At 42.8% G+C, this 11,486-nt stretch overlaps 2 protein-coding genes across 5 annotated transcripts in view; both read right to left on the bottom strand.

Moving 5' to 3' along the window:
* Window positions 1-3,657: 3,657 nt before the first annotated feature.
* Window positions 3,658-10,035, bottom strand: insm1a (insulinoma-associated 1a). Of its 2 annotated transcripts, XM_063001005.1 has the most exons (3): window positions 9,997-10,035; window positions 6,416-8,290; window positions 3,658-4,353 (listed from the first exon to the last, which is right to left on the bottom strand). In XM_063001005.1, the coding sequence occupies exons 2-3, from the start codon at window positions 7,347-7,349 to the stop codon at window positions 3,854-3,856; spliced, it is 1,434 nt and encodes a 477-aa protein (XP_062857075.1). In that variant the 5' UTR covers window positions 7,350-8,290; window positions 9,997-10,035; the 3' UTR covers window positions 3,658-3,853. The 2 variants fall into 2 exon arrangements, with proteins under 2 accessions (XP_062857075.1, XP_062857074.1); XM_063001004.1 differs by lacking the exon at window positions 9,997-10,035 and having other exon boundaries at window positions 6,416-8,437.
* Window positions 10,036-10,840: 805 nt separating this feature from the next.
* Window positions 10,841-11,486, bottom strand: part of cfap61 (cilia and flagella associated protein 61) — a 33,503-nt gene continuing 32,857 nt past the window's right edge. For all 3 annotated transcript variants that reach the window (XM_063001719.1, XM_063001721.1, XM_063001720.1), the window contains exon 25: window positions 10,841-11,219. In XM_063001719.1, coding sequence (XP_062857789.1) covers window positions 11,001-11,219 — 219 coding nt within the window. In that variant the 3' untranslated portion in view covers window positions 10,841-11,000. The remainder of the gene's footprint in view (window positions 11,220-11,486) is intronic.

The following is an 11,486-nucleotide window of genomic DNA, read 5'->3' as shown; positions in this document are numbered from 1 at the left end:
TAACAATTACAATCAGAAGCTCTGATTGGTTCAGAAAGCTCTCTTACAACAATTAGCGCCAATTCTGTAGGAGCGTTCCATTCACCCCGGTTGTTCCTGTGAAGTGCACTACGTAGGGTATTCCATTTTAAGTGAGATTTCAATCCAGAGGTAACGAAAATGTTTAAATGAAGTGAACTTCAGACTGTGTAGGGAGTAGGAAGCGACGCTTCATCACCACACCGGAAGCTGCTGGAACATTTATACATTGTGTGTGTTGTGGGTTAAGACGACCGGAGCGTTATTATTATTAGAGAGCAGAATATTTATAATAATAATAATTATATATACACCGATCAGCCATAACATTAAAACCACCTCCTGGTTTCTACACTCACTGTCCATTTTATCAGCTCCACTAGTTCTACAATTACTGACTGTTGTCCTCTGTTTCTCTACATACTTTTTTTTAACCTGCTTTCACCCTGTTCTTCAATGGTCAGGACCCTCACAGGACCACCACAGAGCAGGTATTATTTAGGTGGTGGATGATTCTCAGTACTGCAGTGACACTGACATGGTGGTGGTGTGTTAGTGTGTGTTGTGCTGGTATGAGTGGATCAGACACAGCAGCGCTGCTGGAGTTTTTAAACACCTCACTGTCACTGCTGGACTGAGAATAGTCCACCAACCAAAATATATCCAGCCAACAGCGCCCTGTGGGCAGTGTCCTGTGACCACTGATGAGAGTCTAGAAGATGACCGACTCAAACAGCAGCAGTTGTTCCAACATCACCAAACTTACCAAAGAACTTAAACTGAGTTCTTAGAAAGGAAAAGTTCCCATTCGTCCCATTTTTTCAGTTCCATATACAAAAAAAAACACAACAGAAAATATGACAGGGATCCTGATTAAGATTTCTGGATTGTTTTATTCTCATTATTATTTGGACACATAGCAATACTGCAGAAACACAAGCACAGACAAACGGAATGATTCCAAGAGTAAACGTGGAGAAGCGTCTCTCCTCTCCCCGTCAGGTCGACGGGTCTAGTCTAATTTACACGGCGACGTGATTTAAATAAAAGGTTTAAATTAAATAAATACATTAAACACATAAATAAGGTCGGCGCGAAGGAACACGCGTAGCGATCATATAAAAATAAGACGCGCGTCATTTTAAGGATAAATAAAGACATTCAGGACGACGTTCACCTCACATGTACATGATTAAGGCAGTTTTACAGCAGGACGTGAGTGACCTAGTTCAAGGCATTTCTGGCTACACTACAGGGTTCAAACCCTTCATCATTATTATTATTAATATTAATATTATTATTATACTCAAAAAGGTCAGAAAAAGAAAAGCTAACGTCCAAAAGTCCACAAATTCACTCGCTAGATTAATTAAAGCTAAAGTTAGATAGGTAGATTCAAATTCATTGCCTGTGAATCAAAGGCATTTTGTGTAACAGCACAGCCGGGATGATGATGATGACGATGATGATGAGGATGATGATGATGATCAGGATGATGATGATGATCTGTTTCTTAGGTCTAGTGAACAACGTGTGCGGAAATTCTATAAAAATAATGAATTGAACAGTCTATCAGTGCACAGCAAGCAAATAAACGTTCAATCAGCGACTGTCTGGGGAGTCCGGAAGGCCACAAAGAAAAGCCTTTCATAATAATTTCAGTTCATGAAGAGAACTTGTGCAGTTGCAGGAATCACCGCTCATGATTTGGGTTACGCCCGCAGTCCCACAGTCAGAAGAGAACCAATAAATCCACTTTAAAACATCGGAAAACATTCAGACACCACTGATGAACACGATTAGTGCTTGTCGCATCTGTAATGAGAAATACACCTGCACCTGTCTTCCACTTAATCAATAAAATTAAACATTTAGCTCAAATAATAGCTCACACAAAGACATAAATAAAATATGAATAAATAAATACATAAAGCATAAATAACGTACACTGTTATAGTAATAAATAAAAGCAAATCATAAGAGAGACAATAAGACGACGTTGGTGTACGTTTTATCAATCATGTATGTCATTGCTGGTTAAATACTCACTCACTTTCTTAACCGCTTATCCAATCATGGTCGCGGGGGTAGGGTGGGGTGCTGGTGCCTATGCCAGCTTTTCAATGGGCGCAAGGCACACCCTGGATGGGGCACCAGTCAATCACATGGCAGACACACACACCCATTCACCTATAGGGCAATTCAGTGTCTCCAATTAACCTCGGACTGTGGGAGGAAACCCACGCAGACATGGGAAGAACATGCAAACTCCACACAGGAGCGGACCGCCCAGCCTGGGGATCGAACCCAGGACCTTCTTGCTGTGAGGCGACAGTGCTACCCACATACCACAGTGCCGCCCCTGGTTAAATACGTTTCGCTATAATAATTATAGTTTTATATCAGCCCATGATTTTCATTCAGTGCCCCCATCCTAAAATAAGAGCTGCCTCTAACTCCAGGATTTGATTAGTTCCTAGATCTAGAGAATCATTGGCTGTTAATCAGAAGGCTGCAGGTTTAAATTCCAGCTCTGAGCAATAGAGTAAATGATATGGACATGTTCATGTGAAGGGATGATTTTCTGCAGGTGGGCCGCACTGGCACCTGCAGCAGAATCACCTGCCGGTTCTCTGATGGGAGGCACTTGTTGATGCGGCGTATGAGCACAGTGCTCGCAGGGGTACACATGTGGACATGCCATGACTTTCCTGCACCATGTGGCTTGTTGGACATTCAGTTCCAACCCACAATATTTGTTGGCTTTTCTGTTTATTAGGACAAAAATGTTCTCATATGCAGCACAACAACTTTGGAATCATCTCTCCGCCTCTGTTCGGGATTCAAACTTGATTGTTGATTCATTTATACCTATCTTTTATACCTGTATTAATTCAGTAAATACACCATATGGACAAAAGTATTGGGACACACCTTGTAATTTTTAAATTTTTTAAATTTAAAAACTATTTAGGGAAGGCCCTTTCCTGTTCCAGCATGACTGTGCCCTTGTGGAACTGGAACATCAGCTGAGGTTTTCTTGATCAACATCAGTGCCCAGCCATACAAACTCTGTCATCTTTGGACAGAATGGGCACAAATTTGCACAGATATACCTCAAATTTTTAGGAGAAGCCTTCTTAGAAGAGCGGCTGTTGTTATAGTTGAGAGGATGACATGGGGTCACTCTATATTGAGGACAGTCGTAGCCTAGTGGGTAGAACTTTGGGCAATCAACTGAAAGGTTGAGAGTCTGCTCCAGGGTCGTCGTACGATGGCTGACCCTGCGCTCTGACCCCAGCATCCAAACAAGCTGGGATACACGAAGAAATAATTTTGTTATACTGTACGTCTGTATATGTAAATATGACATATAAAGGCATTCTCTCTCGGGTGTCCGATAGGTGGTCAGGTGCCTCAATACTTACAGTGTCCATATTGTGTATTTGCTATTTATGTACGATCATTCAATCATTAATATGAGTAATAATAATCAGAACAGTGTTTTTTGGGCCTCAAAAGAAAAAAATGCATCTACAGGAACACAGCGGCCAGTTTGGACAGGTCTAAAATGACTAGACCACCAGGAGTCAGTGTATTTATCTCCTGAAATGGTTGATTAACATAAAATCACAGTGGAGCGTCTATAAAAGATGGAATCACCCTGGGACTCACTAATATGCTAATCCGGTCTGAGCGCTGAAACACTTTGCTTTGCTGTGCACTTCCTTCATAAACGATAAACTAGGATTATATAGCATTAAAGAGGCGAGCCGTTTCCTCCTACAAACATCTGGAGAGTTTTTCTACAATGTTCAAAGGCACGCTGGCGTTCTCAGCAGGCGGGACGCACCGGCACCTGCAGCAGAATCACCTGCCGGTTCTCTGACGGGTGGCACTTGTTGATGTGGCGTGTGAGCGCCGGTGAGCTGTAGAAGGCGGCCGGGCAGTGCTTGCAGGGGTACACGTGTGAGGCGTGATGCACGCGGACGTGCCGCTCCTGCGCCATGCGGCTGGGGAAGGTCTCCCCACAGACCGGACACACGATCGAGTCCAGCGGTACCTGCGCCTGCACTGGGGGCTGTGCCTGCTCCACGTGTTTCTGTTCGGGTTCCTGACCCGGCGCGTGGTTCTTGAGACTTAGGACCGTGTGATGTGTCTGGATGTGCTTCTTCAGGTACGCCTGCCGCTTGAACTTTCTGACGCAGCGCTGACACTCGTACAGGCCGTCCAAATCCGAGCCCGATCCTGATCCCGACTCGGAGACGCCGGGGCTGGGTGTGTTGCGGTCCTGCTCGAGCTCAGCTCGCGGCTCTTTGCCGAAACAGCTCCTTCCTGGAAAGAGAGTTGAAAGCGTGAGTTCAGATATTTCAAGGCTGCATTTTAGGTTTTATTACGAATGCTGTACAACATCTACACATTTTTGGCTCTAGAAGGTTCTAAAAATAGATGAAATCTTCCAATTTCAACCTTTTAAACTGGATATTTTTTAATTCACAGACATTACTGTTTCAACCAGGGATCCCAAACTTCTCTTTCCTCATGTTTTCTCCCAGACTATTTGGATAGGCATGAATACAGAAGGGGTTTCTATCACATCCAGGCCAATTCAGGTACATTTCTTGACTGCTCCCATATTTAGGGGTCTCCAAAGTGGATCAGTCATAACAATTGCTAACAGGTGTAATAAATCAATGATATGCTTCCAACCTTAATCTGTACCAGTATGACTGAGCCTCTGTGCACAAAGCAGCTCTATAAAGCTTGGTTTAAATAAACTCCAGTGTCCTGCACAGATTCCTGACCTCAGCCAGACTGAACAGCTCTGGAATAACCGGAACATCAGTGCCCAGTCATACAAACGCTTTTTTGACTGAATGGGCACAAATTCCCATACACAGACATACTTTCCGTCATGGAGAAGCCTTCTCAAATCAATGGCTGAAAAGATCACATAGCGGTCAATCTAATTTAAGACCATTTGTTTTTAAAATGGGACGTCCAACAAGCTCATGGTCAGGTGTCCAAATACTTATGGTCATATAGTACAAGAAAAGCTGGTGGCTGAGAGAATAAAGCGATAGTTTTTTTTATTTTTGATGAACTAAGATTTAGTACTGGGCCAGTGATAGCTCAGTGGTTAAGGTACTGGACTAGTAAACAGAAGGTTGCCGGTTCAAGCCCCGCCACCACCAAGTTGCCACTGTTGGGTCCCTGAGCAAGGCCCTTAACCCTCAATTGCTCATTGTGTTCCGCTCACTGTGTAAGTCGCTTTGGATAAAAGCGTCTGCTAAATGCTGAAAATGTAAAAAAAATGTAAATGATAAAAACAGCACTGTCCAGTCCTGATAAGCTCTAGAAGGATCTCGGCTTTGCTTTGGACTTTTATGTACTGTTATGTGTTTTATGTTTTTTCCACCTTTAATTTGCACTCACTGTAATAAAATATTAATTATTATTGTATTCATTTATTATGTGAACCTACAGTATTTGGAAACAAATATTCTTTCTAATGTAAAGCCCCTATTAATGAACAATAAGTTGTTACTTTGACTGTATAGATATTAACAAAATCTTTGTGTTTGTTTAAGAGTCAATAAATACATAATAAAGGATAATAAAGGAAAATAGTCAGACACAACAAACTAAAAACATAGTCAAGACAGATACAGTAAATAATAATGAGCTTTTTGCAGCAGGGTTTGTCCCTACTGTGTTTGGTGTTTCTTGATCGGTATTTTGAAGGATGAACATTTTGGAAAGTGTCCCAACTTTACCCCAAGGGGTTCCAGCTTTATGTAGGTGCCGGTCTAGTTGCCCTGTGAGGGCAGTGACTGACCTTAATGTAAGGTGAGGTTTTCAGCACTGCGCTCTCGGTTGACCTTAATAAAATACAGGTCACTAAAACAAACGAGCAGCAGTGATACTAAAACACTGCAGTTGGGGATGATTGTAGAATAAATAAACAGTTGAATTTATTTATATACATATTGCATTTAATTATGATTATTTTTAACTGGTTTGAATTAATGATTAAGGGCTTGAAATTCAGGTAGGATTTTAACCTGGAGATTGAGACCATTAGTCCACTCCTCACATTTACATTCACATTGTTGGCATTTAGCAGATGCTTTTATCCAGAGCGAGTTACAAAAGAGATTCCACAGTAAAGCAGACAACAATCCAAGGATACAAATCTGCTGAAACCCTGATAGAACAAATGTCCTTTTTTATGTTTCAATGTCCTTGTATTGAAATATTTGCTTTAATTTTCACCAAAATGTGCAGATTTAAAAGTGAAAACTTAATAGTCTGCAATAGTTGCACCTGTATTTTGCAGGTATAATGAAGTATAAGCGTAAACAGAACGGAAATGAATGAAATATAATAGAATTACCGTGCTCGGTTGCGCGTGATTTCTTGTCGGTGCCCTCACCCCCGGTCTGATTGCTGTGTTTGGGTTTGTGCCAGCGCCGGTGTGATGCCAGGTTAGCCGGGCAGCTGAAAGCCTTGTCGCACTCGGGGCACCGGTACTCCACCCGCACGATGCGAGAGCACCGGTGCTGCGCCAGCGCGAACGGGTCCGCGTACGCCTCTCCGCACAGGCGGCACACGAACTCACCCAGCTGTTTGTCCGCCCCGACTTTCTGCTCCACCGGACCCTCCTTGATCCTCAGACCGAGCACGGGGGAGGTCGTCACCTCGTCCTCGAACTGCAGCTTGCGCATTGCTTTGGCTTTTTTGGGCGCCGGTTTGCTTTTGCGCTCAGGCTCCGGGTGCGCGCGTTTGCTCGCGGTGACGCCCGCGCTGTTGCTCGCGCTGATTTTCAGGTCCATCGGCGCGTACCCAAGCTGCTGGTCGAAACGCACCGGGTACGACTCGGCCGAGACCGGGGAGCCGATGGAAACCCGCTGCTCGCGACTCACCGGGCGGGTGGGACTGTACACGGACTGGCTTAACGTGTCCGGGTTTCCAAAACGCACCGGCTGGCTCAGGCTGTCCGCTCGCGGTGCTGATGCAACCAGGGATGCAAGGTCCGGTCCGCCGCGCGCATCACCCGGTTTATGCACGTACACCTGAGTCTCGCGCGCATCCTCATTCTCGTGCTCGCTGCACCGGATCCGGTAGGACATGGGCGCCGCTTTTCGGCTCCTCTTCACCAAAAATCCTCTCGGCATCTTCAGAACACAACAACAAACACAGCAACAACCACAGCAGCAGCAGCAGCAGCAGCAGCAGCAAGGCACTTTCACATGCACGATCAGCCCGAACCGAGAGACCGGGAGCGTTCCGACCTTCCGCCCTGACAGATGCGCGCTGCCGCTTCTCATCACTAACAGCGGAACAGCGGTGTTTTAAACAAAAACCAAGCAGGAGAGACCGACTCCTCCCAACCAATCACATCCTGAATCAGATCCTCCAGCATCAGAGAGGAGGAGGAGGAGGAGAGAGAGAGAGAGAGAGAGAGAGAGAGAGAGAGAGAGAGAGAGCTATCGCATCAGTTTCTTTCCTTCTTTCTGTCTGTCTGTCTGTCTTTCTTTCCTTTTTACTTTCTGTCTTTTCTTCCTTCTTTCTCTGTCTTTCTTACTGTCTGTCTTTCTTTCTACTTCTCAGTCTATTCTGTTTCTTTCTGTCTTTCTTTCTTTCCTTCCATCTTTCTGTCTGTCTGTCTGTCTTTCCTTCTTTCTGTCTCTCTGTCTGTCTTTCCTTCTTTCTGTCTGTCTGTCTTTTCTTCTTTCTGTCTGTCTTTCTTTCTTTCCTTTTTTGTCTGTCTGTCTTTTCTTCTTTCTGTCTGTCTTTCTTTCTTTCCTTCTTTCTGTCTGTCTTTTCTTCTTTCTGTCTGTCTTTCTTTCTTTTTCTTTCTTTCTTTCTTTCTTTCTTTCTTTCTTTCTTTCTTTCTTTCTTTCTTTCTTTCTTTCTTTCTTTCTTACCTTTCATCTTTCTGTCTGTCTGTCTGTCTTTCTTTCTTTCCTGCCATCTTTCTGTTTGTCTTTCTCTCCTTTTTTAACTTCTTTCTTTAGTTCTTTCTTTCCTTCTTTTTTTCCAGATACATCAGTTATTGTAGAATTAGTGCTGGGGTGTATAGAAGTATTTGGGCTGAAGTGGGCATCCCTCCTCAAAAAATATTGGTAGTAAGAGTTAAATGTCACGTCTGTTTATTTTCCTGTTTCTGTCTCAGCCTCACCTGTAATGCACTGACCACATGATCTCAGCTCTCTGGCCAGCCAGATTTTTGTAGCCTGTACCTGGTCAGGATCCAGGTTCTGCATCTCTGACAGTGAGCAGGTATGTAAAAAAAAAAAAACGTTATGATAAATATTTAAGGTCTGATAGCTCTGTAGAGAAATGGTTGAGTGTGTCTACAGCAGGGGTGAAGGAGGAGATGTATGGAGCTATCCCAGTCATACAGCCTTCCCCAAACTATTTCCACAAATTTGTAACATTTATTTTTAGATAATTGATTTCATACACGCAGTGATGGGTTTGTGTCCTGACCTTGATATGTGTAGTGTACGCATCGTTTTGATACCAGTACTGACAGGATCTATAGCTATATGTTCTGTCGTGAACACATTACTGCATGTGTGGCAGGATGTTACGATGCTAGCTGAGCTAGCTGTATCTGTGTGTGTGTATTACCTGCTGAAGCTGTTTGTTCTTAATCACACACTTGCATCACATGCTCACGGTTATCAGTGATTAGTTCTACTGAGCAGTACATGACTGATGAGCTGCATGGACACAGGTGTGTGTGTGTGTGTGTGTGTGTGTGTGTGTGTGTGTGACACATTACCATACAGCTGGCTCTGGTAAATCCAGCCTCACCGCGGTCTTTGTGGCGGTGTGCAGGAGTCACGCTGCGTTCTTCAGCCCCGCCTTTATGAGTTCAAGTGTAAATAATGTCAGAAAATAAAGGTCAGAGGTTTAAATGAAGAATGATCGTTTTATTTTCAGCTTCAACCACATCAGCGGTGTGAGACCCTCATATACACACGTTCAGACTCTCACTCTGAAGCAGTTCAGAGCTGCAAATCCACCTACCGCATGTGTTTTAGGGAGGAAGGAGGAAATTTATGGAGGAAGTCCACATGGAGGAGAAAGAACATGCCAAAGTCCTCTCAGACAGACTGGAAGCAAGGATCAGACCTTTCTGTCTGTCTGTCTTTCTTTCTGTCTGTCTTTCTTTCCTTCTTTTCTGTCTGTCTGTCTTTCATTATCTTTTTCTGTCTGTCTTTCTTTCCTTCTTTTCTGTCTGTCTGTCTTTCATTATCTTTTTCTGTCTGTCTTTCTTTCCTTCTTTTCTGTCTGTCTGTCTTTCATTGTCTGTCTTTCTTTCTGTCTGTCTTTCTTTCTGTCTTTCTGTTTGTCTGACTGTCTTTCTTTCTGTCTGTCTTTCTTTCTGTCTTTCTTTCTGTTTGTCTGACTGTCTTTCTTTCTGTCTGTCTTTCTTTCTGTCTTTCTGTTTGTCTGACTGTCTTTCTTTCTGTCTTTCTCTTTGTCTGACTGTCTTTCTTTCTGTCTGTCTTTCTTTCTGTCTTTCTCTTTGTCTGACTGTCTTTCTTTCTTTCTTTCTGTCTGTCTGACTGAATTCTTTCTTTCATTTCTGTCTGTCATTCTTTTCTGTCTGCCTTTCTTTCATTTGGCCATACCCCTGTTCCCCCCCCCCCTCATCCAATCATGTCTTCATAGATGCCCGACCGGCCAATAGCACCGAATATAATAGAAACATGATTGTTCAATAGACCAACACGCCACAAACATATTAATATTAAAATTTTTAATCGCGATTAATCTCAGAATTTCATATAGTTAATCGCGATTAATCGCATTAAAAAAAATCTGTGTAAATGTTATAGAAAACAAGGATTTTTAAGTGAAATGTTACAATTAAAATGGTGAACACATTTTATGCTAAATGTACTGATGTTAAAAACTGCTGGGACAAGAGAAAACTGTGAGGGAGTTTTATTCACTCACATACTAGGCAGTAATACTATCCAGCAGAGACCCTTGACTTCGTATATATGTCAGATTGTAGGTTAAAATTTCTCCATCAGCAAACATTGTAGATCAGCGGTGCTTTAGGTGGGATAAGGCGTAGTTATTGTAACAGACTTTTCTGTGGTTGTATCGTGACAATGGTTTGATGGACGTTTCTACACGAAGTGAGTGTGTTTTGACCCTTTGGGGCTTCCATAGTTCATGAAATAGCGTGCTTGGCTAACGACTCTAGCTGTTTGCTATTCAGTACCGTAACAGAAAAAGTAATAAAAGTGTTCTGCTCCCGACAACTTGTGAATATACCGTGTATTTATTTCTTTATTAAGAAAGTGCATCACTACGACGCTCGGTTACATTTGAGAAACGCTGTCTTAATGAGAGATGCCGTGCACGGTCAAGTCTCAACATGAACTACGGATGACTCGCAGGGCCAAATAGAATTTGCGTTAACGGCACTATTTTTTAAAATCGCGTTAAATTGAGATTGCGTTAATGCGTTATTATCGCGTTAACTTCGACAGCCCTAATAATAATACACACACACGTGCACAGTGTTTCCTAGGAAGCTGGACCCACCGCAACCCTGACCAAGTAAAACATAAATATGAATGTATTGAATGAATTACATATTTATATTGATGTATGTTTATAATTAAGGCTGCTCTATTATGTACGTTCATAATAATAAGTTTTCAAATGTTGGACTAAATAAAATAAACATAATTGTGATGAAAAAGTGTGTTTATACCCAGGAAGTTATTTAACCAAATAATACATTCACATCATCTGATTAACATCTGTGTCGTTAATAATAAGACAATTTGGCATTTAGAGGAGCTTTAATTTTAAAAATGTGACTTACAATTGTGATAGTAAACTTTGCATGCAACTGAGGGCCCAACAGTGGCAGATGTGGGGCTTAAACCAGCAACCATCGGAGTACTAGTTCCATCCCTGAATCGCTGAGCCAGTCGCCCACCTCAGTTATCTGATGAAGAGACTTGAGGCTGAGCGAACATGGTCAGATGGTATCTGTTAAACTTCAGGTAATCCAGAACGCTCGACTTGAGGGTCTCCAGCGCCTCACTTTCCCCAAAAATCTCCTGCAGGTAAACGCTCGGGTCACGATGAGGCGTCTCCAGCGTGCCGTCCACTATCATCTCTGCAAGTCTGGAGATGGAGACCAGGTCCCTGCCATGCTAGAGACAAAAATGAGATGGTATCAGTGCTGCTGCCAAAAGTATGTGGACACCTGACCATTAGGTTGTTAAAACATCTTTTCAGCATCCCATTATTATTCACACTTCACCATACTTCACAGTTAGCACTAAGGTCTAATTTAACTGTTAAACTAAACCTAAATTCAACCGTAACCGTAAGACTATGAGATAAAGTGTTTCACTCCAGAGACTGTGCTCCTTCTGATCCAGAGTCCAAGAGTGTGGCTTATTTCACTTATTAAAATG

This window comes from Trichomycterus rosablanca, chromosome 9 (assembly GCF_030014385.1).
Source record: "Trichomycterus rosablanca isolate fTriRos1 chromosome 9, fTriRos1.hap1, whole genome shotgun sequence".
NCBI lineage: Eukaryota > Metazoa > Chordata > Actinopteri > Siluriformes > Trichomycteridae > Trichomycterus > Trichomycterus rosablanca.
The sequence above is the reverse complement of the archived record's forward strand: the minus strand, read 5'-3'. Positions and strand labels throughout refer to the sequence as shown.